The 21,664-nt window shown below is 40.2% G+C and overlaps 3 protein-coding genes and 1 pseudogene across 6 annotated transcripts; 3 read left to right on the forward strand and 1 right to left on the reverse strand.

The window, feature by feature from the left end:
- The first annotated feature begins 1,501 nt into the window (after positions 1-1,501).
- Positions 1,502-1,637, forward strand: nspd-11 (annotated as a pseudogene). Its single transcript has one exon. A coding segment is annotated over exon 1 (136 nt).
- A 621-nt stretch (positions 1,638-2,258) lies between these two features.
- tep-1 (TEP1-F) lies at positions 2,259-9,369 on the forward strand. 3 transcript variants are annotated; one of them, NM_001392981.1, is made up of 18 exons: positions 2,259-2,402; positions 2,449-2,557; positions 2,667-2,907; positions 2,956-3,208; positions 3,256-3,454; positions 3,503-3,716; positions 3,763-3,987; positions 4,034-4,375; positions 4,426-4,512; positions 4,627-5,031; positions 5,081-5,147; positions 5,222-5,360; positions 5,408-5,633; positions 5,682-6,268; positions 6,844-7,824; positions 8,587-8,749; positions 8,794-8,904; positions 8,952-9,369. In NM_001392981.1, exons 2-18 carry the CDS (start codon positions 2,451-2,453, stop codon positions 9,129-9,131), a joined length of 4,527 nt encoding a protein of 1,508 aa, NP_001379225.1. In that variant the 5' UTR covers positions 2,259-2,402; positions 2,449-2,450; the 3' UTR covers positions 9,132-9,369. The 3 variants fall into 3 exon arrangements, with proteins under 3 accessions (NP_001379225.1, NP_001367060.1, NP_001366904.1); NM_001381277.1 differs by having other exon boundaries at positions 2,311-2,402; positions 5,081-5,171; positions 8,952-9,360; NM_001381276.2 differs by having other exon boundaries at positions 2,346-2,557; positions 5,189-5,360; positions 8,952-9,066; positions 9,253-9,360.
- Positions 9,370-9,530: 161 nt separating this feature from the next.
- On the forward strand, positions 9,531-13,308 carry mtd-1. The gene is made up of 4 exons (NM_061214.9): positions 9,531-9,636; positions 10,212-10,492; positions 11,289-11,541; positions 12,974-13,308. Exons 1-4 carry the CDS (start codon positions 9,562-9,564, stop codon positions 13,199-13,201), a joined length of 837 nt encoding a protein of 278 aa, NP_493615.1. The 5' UTR covers positions 9,531-9,561; the 3' UTR covers positions 13,202-13,308.
- On the reverse strand, positions 13,281-21,582 carry pole-1 (DNA polymerase epsilon catalytic subunit). The gene is made up of 16 exons (NM_061215.6): positions 21,512-21,582; positions 20,829-21,467; positions 20,446-20,776; positions 19,778-20,397; positions 19,484-19,730; positions 19,335-19,437; positions 18,923-19,267; positions 18,311-18,876; positions 17,698-18,263; positions 15,786-17,486; positions 15,270-15,735; positions 14,891-15,205; positions 14,752-14,842; positions 13,749-13,882; positions 13,598-13,699; positions 13,281-13,545 (listed from the first exon to the last, which is right to left on the reverse strand). The coding sequence occupies exons 1-16, from the start codon at positions 21,550-21,552 to the stop codon at positions 13,378-13,380; spliced, it is 6,435 nt and encodes a 2,144-aa protein (NP_493616.1). The 5' UTR covers positions 21,553-21,582; the 3' UTR covers positions 13,281-13,377.
- Between the last annotated feature and the right edge of the window lie 82 nt (positions 21,583-21,664).

Genomic DNA, 21,664 nt, shown 5'->3' on the forward strand with positions numbered 1-21,664 from the left:
GAACTAAAATTAAAAACCAACACTTCAGGTCAAAAAAAGAGGAATGTATTCGACAAGAACAGTTGGTGAGAGTGAAGGTTGAGTCACAAGAAATAGATTCTTTAATTTCAAAAATAATTCCGATTGTAACGATATGAGTGAGTGAGCAGTATTATGAAAGTAGGGTGTGGATGAGTAGTGTTCGGGTGACGACACCCGAACACTACTTGGATGTGCTCCTGGCTGATTTCTTTGGTAGTCGGCTGCCGCCTTATTTAAGATTTCAGTACTAGTGGAGACTGCATCTCTAATTTTCAAACGTCTCTTGCCCATTAGAGAAAGAAAAACAAACATCCCGAATTTTTTTAAATGATTAACAGTTCCAAAATGCTCAGAAAGTTAAAAAGAATTGAATTGAGCATAATAATAAAAAAAAAACAAACGTAAGAAATATTAGGTTGATGAGCTTTCGCCATCCGATTTTGTTCCATATGTAAACGGGAAAGAAACCTAAGCCTCAAGTTTTACAAAATTGCTTTAAACCACCGTGGTGATGAATTTTTTAATGATACGCATTTCCAAGGCGACGTGTCAATTTCGGGAACAGTAGAATAACAAATGTTGAAAGTTTTTTCAAACATTTTTAGAGCTGATAGTTTCCACGTGGAGTTATTTTGCTGCAATCTGAAAATCCACGTGAAAAACTTTGCTGTACCAATAGGTCAATTTAACAACAAACAATAACGTTTACCCGTTGAGTCACCTCCCAATACCTCGGGACTCATTTCTTCTTCATTTTTTTAGATCTTGTTTTTCACATCCTAATCCCTCTTCATCCATCGAGTCCTATCATTATATATCTCTTCTAATTATCACCCTACCCTTATCACCTCATGTATCCCTCTTCAACACTTGTCTCGCCCTCCTGATCCAATTTGTATATACATCTCTGTCTCCCACACCCTCTCCCTCTATAAACATTTCTATGTTCCTTGGGGAGGTGGTACCGCCCTTTCTCAAATCTATGAATTCAAATTCATTTTCTACTGCCCACCTATCCACATACATCACAGTCTGCGTCTCTTTCTTACTATTAGTTTAACTTGACCCTTATCGATAGGTATCCATAATCCTTCACATCAATTGAAAGTTAAATGCTGCTATTAGGGTCGTGAGATGGGCTTCAATAGGAAACAGTTTTTGGAAATTTAACCTTAATAGAAGAAAATTCTAAAAAAAGGACTTGAAGTTAAATTGGTTTTTCTAGACTACAGAAACCTTAATCTTCTAACTTTTTACCCCTAGCCTATTTGTGATATCTTTAAATTTTCTATTGTGATGTAGACAAATTTTCGTTTTCCAAAATTTGCTTCAAGCAATTACCAATTTAGCGTCCGGAGGACAACATCATTTTTTGAGCACTATTAAGAACTTTCTCAAAAACCTAACACCCATAACCATCAAAAAGTTTAGTAACATGTTCCAACGTCTACCTCCAAACATCTGTTAATTTCGTCAGGTTATGCCCGCGAAGACTATGCACAAGGAGGCAATGGTGGTGGTGGACAACAGCAGAACCAAGGATCCGGAGGAAACACCAACCCAGGTGGGCAGGTCTTCAAGGCCCGTACTGACCAGTCCTGCTACCTGGGACCATAAGAAGATCGACACAAGAAGAGCCAGTACTCAGCCAAGAAACAACTCAACTCATGGCCTTTTCCATATTTCCAATAAAACATTTCCAATAAGAAAATTTGGCGGAATACCTTTGATCTTCCAAGTATTTGACGTTCCTTCCACCCACTTTACTTCTACTCAACTTAAAAACTAAACTTGAGACAAGGCCAATTTGAAGCAGTTTTCATATTATATGTAAACCTAGTTTAAAACATTTGAATTCAATTTTGAATAGTGCAGTTTAGCAGTTGCTATGTTTTTTCATCTTTAGCTTGTTAGACATCACCAGAATGTCAAACTAGACATTAATGTCATAAATTCTCAGTCTCAGTTTAAGTCTTTTGGGCTGAATGCTAATATTATCATAAACCTCCGACGTTTTTTTTTAACCTACGATAAGAAATACAACTTTGAAATATTATAGCTTGCCCCACCCCGCACCTTCTGACAGTTTCTGTGTGGTTTTGAAAGTTTAAAAAAACCCGAGTGATTTGTCAAAGTTTAGTGGTTGTGGTGGTGGGCGATGTAATTGTTGTGTCGTCTCCCTACTTCTTTCTCTCTTACGCGCACATACAACCGCCCGTAAATGCATCCCTCTCTCTAATCGTTTTTCTACTACTGTCTCTCTCACTGACTATTACGTCGTCCATTGCAGGGGACACAAACGGTCAAGGTTTTATCCCCTTTTTTGGATCGTTTTAGGATTTGTGGATTCCTAGATTTCAGCGACGTACCTCTTTCTTTAAGTTAGTGATCTACTCATTACGTTTTGTCAATTCGCACAACTTTTAGAAATGCGGCTGCTAATTCTCAATATATTATTTGTGGTTTGGCAAATACATGGCGTCATCGGACAGAGTACAAATGCAGCTGTGGTGTCAACAACCGCGGCGCCAGTTAAGTAAGTTCTGTAAAATATTGATGATCAAGAACCTAGGTTGAAACTTATTGTTAGCTTATGGTTCAGCGGGGTCATCATACACAAATTTAAATACTATTTATAATTTTAGACCAGCCACTTATATGCTTGTCGCCCCAGCAGTAGTGCGACCCGATCAACCGTTCTCCGTTTGCATGAACCTTCTGAAACAAGCTACGGATGAAGACATGATTGTTCGGATTGAAGTGAGAACTGAACGGAACGAGACGATTGCTGCTCGAGTTATAAGCAATTTGAAGCCGGGAATCGCACAGACTGTCAGCTTGAGTGAGATGCCTGCTCAATCACTAACTCCTAGGCAAAGCTATAAGGTGAGAATGTATGGCAATTGATTTGACTTTGTAAGTTTTCATATTCAGCTCTACATCCGCGGGGAGACTCTTAACGCAGAACTCATATTTGAAAACGAAAATGAGTTAAAGTACGATCAAAAAGCTTTATCAGTTTTCATCCAAACAGATCGAGCAATCTATCGGCCTGCTTCTCTTGTTCGATACCGGGCAATTGTAGTGAAATCGGACTTGAAACCTTACGTCGGAAACGCTACTATTAAAATTTTCGATCCAAGCAGAAATCTGATTTCACAGACGATTGGTGTAACTTTGGATAGAGGTATGTGTCTAATAGGTGTCTGTATGTGAAAAAGAGTAGGATTCCAGGAGTATACAGCGGCGAGCTCCAACTTGCCGAAGAGACTCTCCTTGGAGATTGGTTTATCGAGGTGGAAACCTCGAATGGAGTCCAGGACAAGTCGTCATTTACGGTAGATACATACGTGCTTCCCAAATTTGAAGTGAATATCAAGACGTCTTCGTTTATAACTATTAACGATGATTTGTCAGTGTTCGTCGATGCAAAGTGAGCTTTATTTTTAACCGGATAAATCATAATATTCAAAATTTGAAGGTACACATATGGAAAAGGCGTTGCTGGAAAGGCCAAAGTATCTCTAGAGCTTCCATGGCACAGATGGCATGCGATGGTTCCCACTATCATTGACGAAAATGGAGTCAAGAAGGAAGAGGAGCTGATGGTCGAGCGTACTGTAAAGCTGAACAGACAAGGAGAAGCGGCAGTTGTTTTCTCGAATGATGAGCTCAAGAGGCACAAGTTGCTACATGTAAGTATTAGAAGATTTATCCTGTTGTTAGACCTCTCTATTCTAGGAATGGGGAGGAGGTTCAATTCGAATTGTTGCCTCAGTCACTGAAGACATCACTGAAATCGAAAGAAACGCTACTCATCAAATTTCAACGTTCCGTGAGGAGGTCAAACTTGATGTTGAAAAGCAGGGAGACACCTTCAAGCCAGGACTCACTTATAATGTTGTAGTTGCACTGAAACAAATGGATGACACTCCCGTGAAGGCAACTTTGCCAAAGAGAGTTCAGGTAAGTAGATCTCTAAAATTTCTTCCAAAAAAACTACCGTTTCTAGGTATCAACATTCTACAACTATCCATACAATCATGACACTTCATCTCTGCAAGAGGAAAAAGAAACAAAAATTGTGGAAGTTGACGCTCACGGCACCTCGGTTCTCACCCTCCAACCACCAATCAACTGCACTTCTGCTCGCATTGAGGCTCATTATGATATTGGTGGCAAGGACAACTTCACAGCCACCCCAATATATTCCTCGCTATATGTCGAGGCAGCCGTGAGCCCAACGAAGAGTTTCCTGCAGCTTTTGGCTGATAATGAGGGAGCTGTTGATGTAGGAAAGAGTCTTAGCTTCTCGTTGAAGGCTACCCAGCCGCTGTCGACAATTACCTATCAGGTAAGTGGCTGGAGTTAAAATTTCTACATTCAAAATTAGAGGTTCTGTAGGTCATGTCTCGTTCGAACATTGTGGTGTCTCAACAAATGACTGTTAATTCCGAACATGCGACCATTAGCTTCCCAGCAACGGCTAACGTACGTTATTTCTTTCAAGTTTTGCTTACAATAGGTCATGTCTAAACAAACAATGTGATTTTTCTTTACAAGAGAGTCTTAACTATGTAAATTATATAGACTTTTAAAATTCAGATGGCCCCAAAGTCACGGTTGATCGTCTATGCCATTATTGAGAGTAGTCAAGAAGTTCTTGTTGATGCACTTGACTTTAAAGTAGAAGGAATATTCCAAAACCAAGTGGCACTATCAATTGACAAACAAGCAGTCGAGCCAGGACAGAATGTGAAGTTTAAGGTCACATCTGACAAGAACTCTTTTGTTGGGCTTCTTGTGGTAGATCAGAGTGTTCTCTTGTTAAAAACTGGCAATGATATCACTAGAGAAAAAGTTGAGCAAGACTTGGAGAATTATGACTCTAATAATGTTGGAGGAGGATTCGGGGGTCCACGGCCATGGGAGGCAATTGATAGAAAGAAGAGGTCCATTTGGAGACCTTGGTGGGGAATTGGAGGGAGTGATGCTCAATCAATCTTTTCTGTACGTCCTTGATATACAGTTTGCATTTCCTAACTTTAATCAACTTCAGAATGCTGGGCTTGTAGTTTTGACCGACGCCCTCTTGTACCGCGAGCCTCAACGTGAATTTATGTCAGGTACGTTTATGCGGAGAAACAAAGGTTCGATTTTGTTTTAGAAAGAAGACTTAATACACCCGGAGGTCTTACAGTAATGATGATGGATGGTGCTCCAGGAATGGCTGAAGCCGCATTCGCCGCTCCGCCAATGGGCGGGTCGTCGCCTCCACCGCCGACAGTTCGAAAGTTCTTCCCACACACCTGGATTTGGTCGGATCTCAACTCTACTAGGTGAGTAGTAAAATTCTTGGAACCCTCTCAAAAATGAATTTTTCCAGTGGAGAAGTTGAGATGGAAATTGAAGCTCCGGACACCATCACCTCGTGGGTCGCCTCCACTTTTGCAATCAATGAGGAAAATGGTCTCGGTGTGGCTCCAACGACTTCAAAACTTCGCGTGTTTCGTCCATTTTTTATTCAACTCAATCTTCCATATGCTGTCCGTCGTGGAGAAAAGTTTGCACTTTTGGTGCTTGTTTTCAATTATATGGAAAAGGAGCAAGATGTGCGTCCCGTGGTTTAGACACTGTTCCAAAAATCAATAATTTTTCAGGTAACAGTGACTCTGAAGTATGATAAAGACTCTGGTTACGATCTCCTGAAGAAAGATGGAACTGTAGTAAGGCGTGACGAGGTTGGCCAACAAAATGTTCGTATTGTGTCCGTTGCTGGTGGAGGAACATCGAAAGCAGTGTACTTCCCAATTGTGCCGTCTTCAATTGGAGAGATCCCGGTACATATAAGCGCTATTGCATCCCAAGGTGGTGATGCAGTAGAGATGAACTTGAGAGTTGATCCACAAGGATATAAAGTAGATAGAAATATTCCATTTGTCATTGACCTCAACAATAACTCTTCGGATTTCTCCAAAAATCTTGAGCTTATCTGGCCAAACGACGTGGTTGATGGATCGCAGAAGGCAAGATTAGATGTGATTGGTGATATGATGGGACCAGTGTTAAACAATGCTCATAAGCTCGTACAAATGCCATATGGATGTGGAGAACAGAATATGTTGAACTTGGTTCCAAATATTTTGGTGGTCAAGTACTTAAGAGCAACAAATAGAAATGAGAGCCAATTAGAGACAAAGGCTATCAAGTTTATTGAGCAGGGAATTCAGAGGGAGTTGACGTACAAGTGAGTTTTCAGTAACAAAATAATATATATACTTACGAATCTTATTTCAAGCCGCTAGAGACAGTGCAGTTTCAAAAAGCACCTATTTATTTCACATGAAAATTCTGAAACTCAGTTTAAAAAGATATCAATTGATGAAATAGGGGGGTGGTGTCCTAGAATGAATACGGAGGTTTATTAACTACGTTCTAACGAGTTAGATGCCGTATATTCTCTATTAGTGCTGCATCTCCAGTAGTACTGCAGTCTCTAATAGTGCTACATTCAAAAAGGGCTTGAAAAATAGTGCTACAGTCTCTATTTGTGCTGCACACCTTTTTTCTATTGGAAGAATCACTCAATAGTCGACATTTTGGGAAGTGTTTCGTATATATTTGATGACTTTTGACTTTTAGTGATCTCCAATTGGAAATAAAAAATTAGTGCTGCAGTGTCCAGTAGTACTCCAGTATCTAATAGTGCTGCGTTCAAAAAACGCCTGGAAATTAGTGATGCATGCAGTATTAGTGAATTAATAGAGAATATACGGTAGTCAGTTTTCAAAGGTTTTCCGGTTAACTTCAGTCTCATTCCAGACGTGCTGACAACTCTTTCTCAGCTTTTGGCGATAGTGATAAAGCTGGTTCAACGTGGCTCACCGCATTTGTCGTTCGATCGTTCCATCACGCCAAACAATACGCATTCGTGGATCCTAATGTTATTTCCCGAGCAGTCGCATTCTTGAACTCTCAACAAATGGAGTCTGGTGCATTTGCCGAACGTGGTGAAGTTCATCACAAGGATATGCAGGGAGGTGCTCAGGACGGGGGTGTAGCTCTAACGGCATTTGTGCTAATCTCGATTTTGGAGAATGGAATGGAGAATGGAAAGGCGGTGACGTATTTGGAAAAGCATTTGGATGAAGTATCTGGAAATGCGTATACAATGGCTGTAGTGGCATATGCACTTCAATTGGCAAAAAGTAAGCAAGCTGGAAAGGCATTCGAGAATTTGAAGAAACATAAGATCGTTGAGAAAAGTGGAGATGTGAAGTTTGCCAGTGCTCAGAAAAAAGTGGAGAAACTAAAAGAATCGAGAGCGTATATGTTCCAGGCCCGTCCAGTAGACATTGAAACTACCTCTTACGCAGTTCTTTCTTACCTCGCCCAAAATCAAACCTCAGAATCTCTCTCAATTATTCGTTGGTTAGTATCCCAACGCAACGAGCTAGGAGGATTCACTTCCACTCAAGACACTGTCATGGCTCTTCAAGCTCTCTCTTCCTACGCAGCAGTCACTTATTCCGACAAACACACAAGTCAAGTAACAATTCTCAACGGAAAACATACTCACTCATTTGATATCAACATAAGAAACGCAATTGTTCTCCAATCCTATCAACTATCTTCATTGAATGATGCAGTTTCAATTAATGCCAATGGAACTGGTGTGGTCTTCGCTCAGTTGAGTTATTCTTACTACAGGGACTCTTTGAATGACGATGCTCCGTTCTTCTGCTCCCAGGAGATCAAGGAAATAAGAGCTGGAAATCGACTGCAATTGGATTTGTGTTGCAAGTGGGCTTTTTTCAAATTTTTTCAAGTTTTATAAAAAGCCACGTGAAACTTTTATTTTTTTTTATTTTCGACAAGTTATATGTGTTGAAACTTGAAAATAAAAAACATACGCCAAAATTTTGTAAAGCAATTGCTGGCCGGAGTAAGGCCCACATTTCGCACCTCACAGCCATGGAAGACCTGATTTAGTCATTTTAGTATCATCGGAAAGGTTTCATTTTTATTTTTATAATGCTAAACTGACTAACCACTTGCCGTACTTTACTTTGAAATAGTAGGAATGAAAGTAGTTAACAACAAGTAGAAAATGAGCAAACATGTTGTCAATTTACGCACCATTAAAATCTCAAAAAAAGCCTGCTTTAATGGTGGAGTAGCGCCAGTGGGAAAATTGTTAAAAGCTGCTCCTATGGTTCCAAAATGACCGAATATCATAATAAATTTCTTCAAAATTAAAAGATTTTTATTCACAGTCAAAGAGTGACAATTACTCATTTTTTTTTCATTATCTCTATTTAAACATTTTAGTGGTCGGAACATTTTTTCAAAATTTTGGCAATGTGCCAAAACTTTGACCGGAAATTCTGAAAAATCTGAAATTTTTTGAAGTTTTTATTATGATATTCGGTGGTTTTGAATCATTAAAAGTGCATTTGAACAAAATCCCCACTGGCGCTACTCCACCTTTAAATTTTAGTATCGCGACTAGAAAATTAGTAAAATGTAATGCCAATTTCAAATTCAAAAAGAGAACTGTTTCAGCTATACCCGTCCTGGAAAGTCTAACATGGCTCTAGCCGAAATTGATGCCTTGAGTGGTTACCGATTCGATGCGGAACAGGTGCATACTTTGACAAGTATTGAGGATTTGCAAAGGGTGGAGATGGAAAAGGACGACACTAAGATGAACGTATATTTCAACCCGGTAACTGAACATGCTTCCCGATTTCTATCTAACTATTTTTCCAGCTCGGTGGCCGTCCGGTATGTCTCTCGTTATACTCTGATGTCACTTATCAAGTTGCCGATCAAAAACCTGCCAACTTCCGATTAGTGGATTACTACGATCCGGAGGAGCAGGTAACACAAAATTAAACGTCTAGCGTTTCTAGTTTGCAAAATTTCAGCTCAAAATGACATACGCCGCCAAGCAAACACGATCGCTGCAAGAGAAATGTGGGGAAGACTGTTGGCCACCGATTTCCCCATCACTGCCTCCATTTGACGAGTCGACAGTAACAGGCACGTCCTCTGGTTTTGGTGCCAAGTGGTGTGCTCTTATCATTGCTGTGCTCCTTATTGCATGAATTTGCTGCTTTTAACCATGTTAACCTTGTTCCATTTGAATCCCCGTTTTTAATTGTTTGCTCTGCTCCATTGATACGGTTATACCCCTTCTCTTTCCTAAACTTTCAGATTATTTTTCAGAAATTTACTGAAATGGGTGCTGCTCTCGGATCGTCATGCCCCACCCCGCCCGTCCGTTGATTAATAATATTTGTATTTTTTGTCGATAAAAGTTTTGATATTTTGATAGTTCCGCCAACAACAAAAAGTGCTCTAGACTCAAAAATTCATGTTCTATCATTTTACTTCTTCATCGATGAATAAGTGAGGGACATCCCCGTTGCAAAGAAAGAATACTTGAAAATGCATGAGAATGTTAAAAGGAATAGGGTAGACACTGGAGTAGGCTAGGATAAGAGGAAACATTCCCCTAGAGGAGAAGCTCCCAAAATGAGATCCTCTTTACTTCTTCTCGTGTTCTTCCTTTCTATCGGATGGGCACGGTATTGTGTACATAATGAGAAGGTTAGTTAGGATTGGCTCATAAAAATTGCTCACATTAGGGCTTTCAGGTTAGGAGCCTTTTAGGCCTGTCTTTCAAAACTAGATCTTTTTGCTGGCAGGCGTTTATAGTTTTAGATGAAACCCCAAAACGGAGTAGTTCTGCCAATTTATTAACGTTTAAAAACTTTTGACAAAAATCCACTTACAATTTGGCACATTGATTTGAAAATAATTTCCAAATGAAGAATAATTCCTCAAGAAAAAATGAGTTCTACACGCGGTAAATAACCAATCTAGAAAGTTTACCAAAACAACATAACGTAAAAAGCATGACAAAGCTTACGCGTACGGCTAAAGTAACAAAAAAAGCTTTATGGTTTTTTGTAATCTTTTGAAAACTCCAAGTAATTGATACGCATAAATTTCTGCAGAAACATTTCAACTAGTACACCATTTTTCAGTCTTTTTCAATAGTTTTTCAGCAAAAAGTAGCACTTCGAATATTAATCGAGATATAAGCTACGAATGTGGTAGTTGAAGTGTATGACTGATAGCTTATGGGGAAAAAATATGCGGAGAAATATCCAAACTTTCAGAGTTGGTGCCAAGGTCATAATATTTGGGGATGGTGCTTTCATAATAAGTCATCTGGTGTCTTTAATTGTGACGATAACGCATTTTGTGTGTCACAGGAGCAACTAAAGAACAAAAAGTCCTCGGGATGCTTTTTACGAGACAATTCTTCGATTTGTTGCTGCAATGATGCGGATGGTTGTAATTTAGGCTTCATAGGTGTGCAGCCAAAATACGCACACGGTCAGCAGTGTACCAATTCGATGGAGGTACCAAATGAGGATATTAGGCAGTTCAGGCCGTGGTGAGTTACGTTTCATATAGATAGGCACATAAATGTGTTTTCCTGCTTTCAAATAGTCAGAAAGCAGGGCCCGTTCGTTTCTTCCAGACTCCCAACCTCCCTCCCAGAAACCGTCTGCGAAAAATTAAAAACAAAGCACGAAGTTAAATTAACCAAGGCTTTCGGTTGCGTGTGATTAGGCAAACTGTACATGCTTTGTATAGATTTTTGAACTTAAATAAAAAAACAATTCAATATAACACCTAAAAACAAACTATTGACTGATGTGACGTCACACCAATTACATAATAGTTTTTGTGACGTTCTTATTTATTTGAAAAATGACATCTCTGCAACACGGCCCGAGAGTGGTACCTGTGCGCGATTTGTCTACCGTATACCTGTTTTCTCAAACAAAGGATGGTCCAACATTTTTGTGATGCATAAAAAAATGTCCGAAAATAAATTCTACATTTTTTGGACCAAAGCCTTTTTTCTTATCACGCGCCCAAACCTGGTTGCACTTAAATGATCAGTAGAGTGCATTTGTTCGAAAGTATATAAGCTCGTAACCCCATAACGGCAAATTTCCCAGTGGAGCGAAGCAGGCGCGAGGAAGGCGAGAGAAGAGGCAGGTAAGAGTCGCGTGATAAAATCTTCAGTTCATAAGAATGCCTACAATAGAGCATTCGGCAATGAGAGATTTAGATCCTATCACTACGAGATATTCACGCGCGCAGATAATTTTTAAAAAATAATTTAAAAATGCTAGGTTAAACGTTAATGCCCGTAATTAAATGTTTTACAACTTTCTCAGCGACGATCCCTTCTGTTATTCGGTTCTCACCGCTGAAGACGACGGAGGACCAACTACCGTAACCCGTGGATGTCATTCCCGAAAAATGGTGATGCATCATATGTCGAAGAATGAGGATGACAAGTACCAAAACAATACGAAATGGCGGGAAACTAAGCAAATCGCTGAGATGCCGAGTTGTGCAGAGATTCTTAAGGATCAACCAAAAGTTAATGGGACCACTAGTATGTGTGTGGATTTCACGTATGATCAGGTAAGTAGCCCGAAAATGGAGTAGAACTTTGCTAAAGTTTACTCAAAATGAAAAAGGAAATGAGATAATCTAGAGTTTTTTTTAGATAGTTTTCACATTTTCAGTCAAAGTTTGGGGGCATTTACAAACTTGAAAATTTTGAAATGTCCTAAAACTCTGAAAAAAATTGTTGAAAATCTGAAACATATTAAATAGGTTGTCTTCTTTTTGTTCATATCGGACCTAATATTTAGAGAATTTCTGCATGTTAGAATAGAAAACTTCAAGGAACTCTCAAAAGTTATATAATGAAATCTCCCCCACTAACGCTACTCCACTTCAAAATGCTCAATAGTTGAGCAATATTTATAACGTAACTTTGGCAGTCTATATCTCAGATGGATATAATGTTATCGAACATTTATCAACTGACAACACAATTTTTACCTTTTGTCTATAGCTTGGACTGGCCCCTCGATCTCTGTGAGCTTTTTCCGGCGTCCCTTTTGTAGAAAACTGGAGCCCCAAACTGAAATTGAATTAATCTAATGGATGTTGCTTCGATTTGATATTGGGGCTTCAGTTTTCTACAAAAGGGACGCCGGAAAAAGCTCTCAGAATTCGAGGGGGACATCCCCCTTCGTCCCCCATAACAGCCCTATCTATAGCTTTGTATTTGAACATTAAAGGGTGTCTTAGAAATGAACCAATGCACTTGGTCCATCACGCTTTGATATACAATAAATGCGGTAATTTTTCTCTCAGAAAAATGTGACATCATAACGCTCTTAACCATGAGAAATCAGTTGAGAAGGCTGCGTCCAAAACACCGCATCTACTGTAGATCAAACCGAAATGGCACCACGTGCCCACAAAGTCGGCAAGACTCAACATTTGCTCGGCAGGAGTTTACTTTTTTGCTTGATTTTTTTTTGCTTAAGTATGAACGCGAAGTTGAAGATCTCGGCCATAAAATATGTTGTGTAAAATCAGATTAATCATTGGCCACGTTTTCGATGATTTTATGCCGCCTAGCATATTCTTATTTGAGGAAACACGTATATAAAGGTAGTGTAGTCGAATTTTTTTTATTGCTTTATTAGACTCAAAATTGTCTAAAACTTTTCCAGCCGCTGCGAAATTTACAAGTCGGTCAAATTTCAAATTTTAACTAATAGTAGCTATTTAGGTTTTTTTCATTTTTTGAGCCATCATAACTTTCCTTTTGAGAAGTTTTCAATAAGTTTCGAATTCGGTGTTTTCAGACAATTCTGATTCTAATAATGCTTTAATTGCTTTATATAAAGCAATAATTGGTCAAACCCCGATTTTTGATGAAATTTTAATTCCGTTTCGCGGACAGAATAATGTCAACGAAGTTATCGTCTAAATATCAAAATTTCAGTTTTCGTTTTTTTTTTTCAAAAGTTCCAAAATAGAACCCATATCTCAGGAGGCCGAAGATGGTGAAGAAGTAGATGAGCCAATTAAAATGAAGGGTCGACTGTGCTGTTGTGCTGGATCCAATAAATGCAATGAACATGCAATGTGGGCTGATGAGGGGATCTCGTTAACTGAAATGTTGGAGGAAATCGAGGCGAGGAAGGTTCCAGTTGATAGTTCCGCCCCAGTTAATATCATTCTATCAATCGCGTTTAGCATTTTCCTAATTCATTTTTGAAAAGTTGTATTATATTTTAATTTAATCTGTTTGATTTTCCTTGATTTTCGGTCGCTGCTTTCTCACATTTATCTTAAATAAATAGCTGAAAATGAATTCATTGGAAAAATGAGTAGATATATGTTACAGTAAAAAGTAGTTACCCGAAAAAATACAACCAAAAAAATTAGGGAAATTCACAACATTTTCAAGACCCATGTGGCGAGTTCGGAGCTCAACGCGAAATTGCGGACGATGGAGACAGTCTCGACGGTGGAAGCCTCGTGCTTCAGCTGTGCAGGTGTGATTTGTGGAATGAACTGGGAACAGCATTCGCAGTACATTGATAGTGTGTCGTGACGAACCTAAACACAAAAAATTTGGCTTTTCTCAGGTCCACATGACACAAAAACCAACCGATTTGCATTTCGTGCACTGATGATCCTGAATCTGGTAGGCAGTGAGCAGCTGGTTCAATCGATCGCAAATCATCATATCAATGACGTCAGAGTTGAGCTTCTGCAAAAAATATTTATTTGTTGATTTTCCAGAATTATTGGCAACTAACACTCTGACACGTGGCACATGTGAGAATCTCATCAGTGGAGGAAAGGAATACGTTCGAGGCCTGAGAACACGAATTGCAGAAGACATTTGAGACGAAGAGAGTCGTTGAACGCAGTGGTGTCATGTCGGCTTCCACTGAAATTGAAAAAAATCAATTAAATAGTTTTTCAACAAAAGAAAATATGTAGGTTAAATTTCAAAAATGTTAATTTCAACTTATGAAATTTCAACTTTTGAAGACCCTAAAGAACTTTCACGAGGAAATTTGGAAGGATGAAAAACCCCTTTTAAAATCCTTTGAAATTTCCTCGTGGAAGTTCTTTGGGGCGACTTTAATTTGGAAGAGGTACTATTACGAGAACACTAAATCCGGAGAATGCGTATTACGCAACATATTTGACGCGCAAAATATCCCGTAGCAAAAATTACAGTAATTCTTTAAAGGACTACTGTCCTTTAAAGAGTTACTGTAATACTTGTGTCGATTTACGGGCAGAATTTTTGAATTTTGACAGCGATATTCAACTGTCCTTCGTTTTCGTATTGTTTTGTCATTTTTGTGCTTTTTTGAAATATTTTATCCATTAATAAATTATTTTAATTGAAACACGTCTAATGTTGACTTAATTTTGATGATCAAACTTCTACAAACGTATTTTTTACACTATTTCCCGTCTATTGCAGGTCTTTCCAGGTGAGACCCGGGAATGGACGGGAAATAGTATAAAAATCCGTTTGTAGGAGGTTCCTCATCAAAATGGAGGTAATATTAGACGTTTTTCAATTAAAATAATTTATTGATGGATAAAATATTTTTTTAAAAAACGAAGGAAAATTGAATATCGCTGTCAAAATTTGAAAAAAAAAATCTCGAAAATCGAGATATCGTGCGCGTCAAATATGTTGCGGAAACGCAGTCTCAGAATTTTGTGTTCCCGTAATATAGGGATTCATAATCTGACTTTTTTCGTCAGCTGCCACGTGGCTCAGTGTTCCGTACTAACCAACAGAATTGTGCAGAAGACGCTTCGCATTATCCCGAATTCCTTCGACTGCCAACTGGGAGGTCTGATCACAGGATAGAGCTCGACAGAGCTGAAAAATTAGGGAATTGTTTTGTTTAAAAAACAACAAATCTCATACCGCATTCGCCAAATACACAGAACAATGTGCAATATCCGCATTGTTATGCACCATCTTGTTCACAATTCGATAGAGACGATGTGAGATCTTTTGTGAGATGCAGTCTGACCGGAAAGTTGCACCGGACTCCGAGTCAAAGTGCATTTTTCGATTGGTTTCAAGGAATTCAAGAATGTAGGCGCCAATCATTTGGAGGAATTCCTCCTGAATATTCGCCTCTGTTGGCATTTCTTCTGCGATCTTCCAAATAGCAGTTGTCTCGAACTCGGTGCAGCTACTTTCTTCTTCATCAGCTATCACATCTGGGGACGATTCCTGCAAAAATTCAAAAAAAAATTGTTTTCAATTTCTTCGGCAAGAATTCGAATTTAAAACTCACGGTCTTTTCGGAAATTCGAATTCCAGTATGATTGTGTGCGTCCATCCAGAGCATCGCATCGAAAAACTTCACAGGAGTGATATGAAGAGCCGCAAAAACAACATTTGTGCTCAACGACTGAATGAGCATCTCCGCAAACCCCTTGGCCTCCTCGCTTGTCGATTTTCCTGTATTCAACACCAGCTTTTGAGCAGTTGCGTGAATAACTTTTGCTCCAATTCGTTCACATTCCGCACACAATAGTAGCACCAACTTACTCTCCAGCACCGAAACACTCCTGGTGAGGGCAGCGTCAAAGAGTAGAGCAGATCGAGTGTTGAGCCATCTGGATACGGTCATCACAACTTCATCGGCACGTGCATTTCCTTGATGGGCAATATGGCGAACGCATTCTGTGAGCATTTGTTTGAGCACTTTTATCGTTGCATCCACCGCGGCTCCTTCATCATAGCAGGCGATTGAGTTTCTGCAAATAAAATTGATATTGTGGTGCTGACAGTCGAAACGGCAACTTACACAGCTCCTCCTGTCACTGACTGTTGTGCAATTGTATTCATCGAGTCAAATGTGACTACATCGTCGGCCCCTTCTGCCTCCAAAACACGACTTCGTTGAACTAAAGCCGTCACGGCAACAGCGCTGAGTTGAAGTTCAACACAGGCAGTTTCACAGAACGTCTCCCGATTCAACAGAACCGTATCATCTATTGATAACGGATTCCAATCAACTGAAAGACGAACATCATCCATTTCCTTTCCTCCCAAGTCCGGACGGCTCGCACGAGTTGCCCACAGAGCGTGACCTGATTTCTGGAGGTTTCTGGCGAAGAGAAGATCCAATCCGAAGAGCGCATGATCAGCAGGCAGATTACCGATTGGAACACGAAGATAGCGAGCCCATTCAAGATAGTCGGCGAGGAAGAAGAAGCTGTTGAAATAGTGTTGCAGTACTCGACGAGCCACGACTTTTTGCCAGTCTATCTGATTGAGAAGTGACGATGGTTCAGTGATATGAAGCTGCACATTTGGGAATAATCCGAGATTCGGAAGTTTTCGTGCCAATCGGAATGGATCCGTGTCACTGAGCAAAAGAACAATCGCAGTTTTGGACGAAACCTCTCGATATACACGCAATGCTCTTCCCAATTGACGTTCGCATTCTGTATTTGATGAGAATCGCTTCACTGTGAACGGCATGCTTTCAGAAGTGTGACAGAGCTGACCACGTTCAGTTGACATCATTTTAGTGTATGCGGATGTGTAGAGGGAGTCCATATTAGGCATCTGAACATCTCCAGTATTAACAATGTAGAAGTAAGCTGCGGAGCCAGACGAATCAATAAGCGAATAGACATGCCGAGAATCCTGTGAGAACTTATACAAGAAGATAGTCCGAATCTTCTGATCTAGTGGTAGATACGGTGCCTTCTCCATAGGTTTTAAATTTTCCAGTGTCAGTTGATGTCCACCCAGCGAGATTCCATGATCCGGTCGAACGATTGAGCCAAGTTGGAGTACAGCACGGAAGCTTGTGGGAACTTCTGACTCGTAGATTCCATCAATCGTCGAACTACACGTCTCCGAATACAGCTTATCCATGAGTGCTGTCAGCTGATTCTCATCTGTACGGAATTCGTAAAGGAAACCAGGTGTCTTGTGATGTGGTAAAATTCGTCGAATTGTATCACGATCGCCGCGTGGAGCACGAGAATCGACGATGATCCGTCTACCAATCTTCATAATCACTTTGTGCATTTGTCCCTGAACTGCTAGCCAAACATTGAAAAATGAGGCGTCCGCAGTCGGCTCCACACTCAAAATATGCCATTCCTTGTCATGCTCGGCTTCTCTCGCACCACGAACAATCGCCTCCACTACATCTGAATCTTTCGATGATAGCTGAGTTTTTCTCTCCTTTCTCTGCACTCTCCACTTCTTTTTCAGAAATCCCATCCATTCATCGAAACCGTGTTCCACCAACGTCTTCTTCTCGAGGACTACCTCAGTTGTATGTACCTTCTTGGTGTTCTTCTGCCGCTTCGCTCCATTCTCCTTATCATCGTCGATTATGATGTCATCTTGTGAATCCATAGCATCTTCAGATGCCACGTCATCATCAGGTGTTCTACGACGTTTTCCATTGTCCATTTGTGAAGTTGAAGGTTTTTGGCAGGCGGCGAAAATCTGATTGATACGTGGCTGCCTGTGAGCGTCGAATCTGAAAATGATCGGTGCAATAATTTCATATTTGCATTGAATAAATCGAAATGTTAAATATATACTATTTTCGAAGAGAAATGAATTTTTTCGCCAAAATCACGAAAACGTCAAAGATCTATTTCAAAAACGCAAGCTTCTATATAGAGAAGCATTCGAAAAAAAAACTAAAATTTAGAGAAAAAGAAGCTGACAGCTCGGGAAGCACTAACTTATTCCGTATCTTGTTCTGCAACCAATCTGGATGTGGTACACGTGGCACTGGATTTGATATGCCTTGAAGTGCGGCTGGAATTGTGATAATCTTCTGAATACAACTGCCAAATCGTTCCAAATAGTAATCCCAATCCAACATATCCCGAATATCGGTATCCTCATTGAAATCCACTTGTTTCGTCCACTTCCTGATGTAATGACTGCGAACTTTAGCATCTGACTTGAAGATTGCAACTGGAATAGCTCTTTCCGTAACCGGTGCACCAATCGGATGCTTCGAGATGATGAACATGCAGGCTAGTCCAGCATCTTTGACCATATCATCTCCGAGGAATTCAGCTAGCCGTTTTGCAGTACTGATTGATGTGCTCTTTTGTGCTCCATAGTCTTCCAGCTTTCTCGACATACTTCTGTTCTCTGAAATCAAGTCGAATAGTTCTTCATCGGTAAGATCGGCGCCATGGGAGTGAAGAATATCCAGCCAGTGATCCGCATCAGCTGCCACTGCTTTGTACGTCTCCTCAAGAGTTTTTCCGTTGAGGAAGGTTTTGAATACGCATCCCTGTAAATTTAAAATGTAATTCTTAACGCGAAATTCGGTTATTTCACCTGAAAATGTTTGATAATATTCAACTCTCCACGTCTCTTCAACTCGAATCCCTTCATTTCCGCCAGTGATCCATCTAAATTGAACACGGCGTATCGTTTCTTCAATTTCTTTCCCTCTTCCTTTGATGCAGGCAGAATCATACATTGATATGGACCATCTACTTCGAAATAAATCGAATTCTCCGACGATTTTGAGTAAGACCCATCTTTTTCCAGAGTGTGGTACTGATGATTGGTGAATCCTTCATACACCAACGCATTCAGCATTGCACCCGGATACGACACTGTAACAGAACTTCTTTTGTGATTTTTCAGCTTGAAAGTGACATTTTCAGGGAACGAAGCAGGGATCAGGCACCAAATTCCATCAGTGTCAAGCTCCAACGGTGTTCCAATCTGTTCAACAAGTTTGCGTGCTTCTCGGATGATATTTGCACCAGTATGGCACACAATTCCAGCCATCTCCATTGAAAACCATCTGGATCCTTTACGCATCACATATCCGTAGAAAGAGTTGAGAATGCACTTGTGAGCCAGCTGCAGTGATTCGTAGAGCACCATTTCCACTGAAAAATGTTGTTTTTAACTAAAAATGTAAATATAACCACATACACTTAGATGTAGTCATAGTTGCAAGATCATTTGTCGCCTGGGCTTGATCGAATCGTCCTTTCGCCTTTTTCAACATATCCTTGTACTCGTATCTTCTATCACGGAACGCTTTTACAGTTTCCACGTAGAAATGATTCTCCCGTTGACAAATTGTAGTTTCTCTCATTTCTAATCTTGTCAAATGAGTCTTTCCGTAGACACGCCTGCTGTAATCTTTGATACGCTTCATTTCGATGGCTTCTCGCTCCGATCTCTCGAGCATATGAAAGTGTTTCGGTGGTTTTCCAAACGATTCTGCTTCGAGTTGCTGCATAATTTGCTGGTATTCTCCTCGAGTGGCTGGTGCTGAAAATTTCAGATTTGGGCTAGATTTGCTTGGGCTTTCAATAAATATAAAATCATTATTCCGTACTCAGCTCTCCCCTCCATTCCCAAGCCATCGTCCTCTTGCATTCTGCGTCTGGTTTGTTGTAGGAGCATCCCATGCAAATCTCCTCGGTGACCATCGCACATGGCTGAAAATCAGAGAATAGTTAAATATATATCAGTCCAAATCTTAACCTGCAATCGATTAGTCAAAATGATGTTGGGGTACATGGCCCCGACGTCCAAATGGTAGATACGTGGATTCTCGAGGCGTGTTGGCACATTTATCATTCCATCAAATGCATCTTGAACTTCAGCGCACTGCTCATCAAAGTCAACGACCTGGTCAAGAGTGACCTCAAACTCTCGAGCCAGCTCCTTGCGAAGGGTCTCTTGAATCTCGGATTTTAATTGCTCAAGAGCAGGAACGGAAAGCCGGAATCTGAAAAAATCGTTATTTTCTCGCTTTCAAATGAATCCTGAATTTACTTTGCTGGAATATCCGCTCTGAATACGCCGGCCTCCAGAGCTTCCACGTGTCCTCCGACATAGGTCTCGCTCTCAACACGATGTCCATCTTTACTGAATCTTGTCTCCTCTGGTCCAGTGTACTTGTTCGGGAACACAATATTGTTATGGAATGCTTCAACCATCAGAAGAGCTTCACAAAGTGTTCCAGATCCTTTTCTCAACACGTCATCTGCTCCTAGTGGGATAATTGTGCACAAAGCGAAGATAAATTGATGAACATACTTCATGTAGAGATAATAAGTGGACACTGCATCCGAAACCGAGTAATTGGCCAGCTGTTGAGGCTGCTCTCGAGCCATTTTGCACATCAGTTCCGGCTCCACCTCAACTGGATCATATCTCAGCTTTGCCTTCGTCACTGCCTTCAGATTCTGACTTCCAACCGGTAGATATGAGTCACGTTTGACCCATCGGAAAGCGTCCATATGAATACAATTTCGTGATTTGTACTCATCGGCGGAATCCTTAGAAAATCCGATTTCCCTTTCCATATTGAATCCGCGGATCTTGGCACGAGCTTCTACGAATGGCCAATCGAAGAAATCTCCATTGTAGGTGACAACAATATTTGGACGAACCTGCAAGAAAATGATTCTAATCAAATTCAGTTTAAAAGTAGAATTTACCTGCAAAAAATGATCGAAAAATTTCCGAATCAGAGCAGCTTCGTCCTTCTCATTCCAGACTGTGAATTCTCCTATGTACTCGGCTTTCGGTGTGTATTCGAACGCATTAATATCAGCCGACACGATTTCTCGGTTGATAATCAAAAATCCACGTCCATCAACCATATATGATATCATCATAATTTCATCGCTCTCACGATCCGGAAATTTCAACGGAAGTTTCGTTGTTTCAATGTCAAAGGCGAGAACTTTCGGCTTTGCGTGGAACAAGGGCAAATCTTTTCGCTTTATTGTTGGAACACGGTTCGGGCCAATTCCTTTCACATCGTACCTGGAAATTTATAAATTTAGAATTTAAAAAAGAAGAAAAGGATGATTCCAACCATAATCCGACGAAGATCTTTTCATCGATGGAAACTCTCATGTGAAAAGGCACGTCGTATTCTCTGATATCAACAATTTGATTCAAGATGTCACCATTCAACTGTTGATCCTTACTATCTCCTCCTTTTCCACTCAGATTCCTCGCCAAATAGTCAGCGTACGCCGACTCTTTTTTGATGCGATCTGTGTTTTTCCGCACCAGCGGCATTAATTCCTTACGGATTTTTATCAATTCCACGGTGCTGGTGAATGAGAGTTTGATATATGTCTTCTTCAACCCAGAAAGATGATCTTTCAAATCTAAATCCTCCCGATCCATATGTTCAACTGCTGTCTGGGCTCCGTACTTCTTGGACAGATAACTGGATACTTGGAATTCAAATCCATCCAACGTGGCAATATAGAAATACGGTCGAAATGGGTAACTGATTTTGAAGCGTTCGTCCATATCACTGATGAAGAAATAGTCAACGACCGAAATAATAACTTTGGTTTGCTCGTCGACAAGCTCCGAAGGTTGGATGTTTATCAGAAATCCTTTTTTCTCCTGTAGTCCTGTGTATCTAGAGAAACCAAGCTTCGCATCAATCTCATCATTTGATCTGATCAGGGCAAGCCGCTCTTTGTAGTTTGAATCACTAAAAAAAGAAGATTTTATACTTTCTCCATTCTTGAAACAAACTTTTCGACCGCCTGTGCAAGAATGTCATCCTTGGAGCTCATTGAGCTTGCTGGCGATGACCGAACTTGTCTGAAAATACTGAAAATCAAATAACTAAAGAAAAAACTAGATAAAATGGCAAATTTAAGTTAATTTCATGGGAAATCGAGTTTA

This window comes from Caenorhabditis elegans, chromosome I, assembly GCF_000002985.6.
Source record: "Caenorhabditis elegans chromosome I".
Classification (NCBI taxonomy): Eukaryota; Metazoa; Nematoda; class Chromadorea; order Rhabditida; family Rhabditidae; genus Caenorhabditis; species Caenorhabditis elegans.

What these genes read in the sequence shown, in the direction of transcription:
- tep-1 (NM_001381277.1), top strand. Translation starts at nt 2,451, where the DNA reads ATGCGGCTGCTAATTCTCAATATATTATTTGTGGTTTGGCAAATACAT. An exon ending in CTTTGCCAAAGAGAGTTCAG is followed by an intron (nt 3,988 to 4,033) that starts GTAAGTAGATCT and finishes TACCGTTTCTAG; the next exon opens with GTATCAACATTCTACAACTA. An exon ending in CAGAGGGAGTTGACGTACAA is followed by an intron (nt 6,269 to 6,843) that starts GTGAGTTTTCAG and finishes GTCTCATTCCAG; the next exon opens with ACGTGCTGACAACTCTTTCT.
- mtd-1 (NM_061214.9), top strand. Translation starts at nt 9,562, where the DNA reads ATGAGATCCTCTTTACTTCTTCTCGTGTTCTTCCTTTCTATCGGATGG. An exon ending in ATTGTGTACATAATGAGAAG is followed by an intron (nt 9,637 to 10,211) that starts GTTAGTTAGGAT and finishes CCAAACTTTCAG; the next exon opens with AGTTGGTGCCAAGGTCATAA. An exon ending in TGGATTTCACGTATGATCAG is followed by an intron (nt 11,542 to 12,973) that starts GTAAGTAGCCCG and finishes CCCATATCTCAG; the next exon opens with GAGGCCGAAGATGGTGAAGA.
- pole-1 (NM_061215.6), bottom strand. Translation starts at nt 21,552, where the DNA reads ATGAGCTCCAAGGATGACATTCTTGCACAGGCGGTCGAAAA. An exon ending in CTTGCACAGGCGGTCGAAAA is followed by an intron (nt 21,468 to 21,511) that starts GTTTGTTTCAAG and finishes TTCTTTTTTTAG; the next exon opens with TGATTCAAACTACAAAGAGC. An exon ending in TTCGAATTTCCGAAAAGACC is followed by an intron (nt 15,206 to 15,269) that starts GTGAGTTTTAAA and finishes GAATTTTTGCAG; the next exon opens with GAATCGTCCCCAGATGTGAT.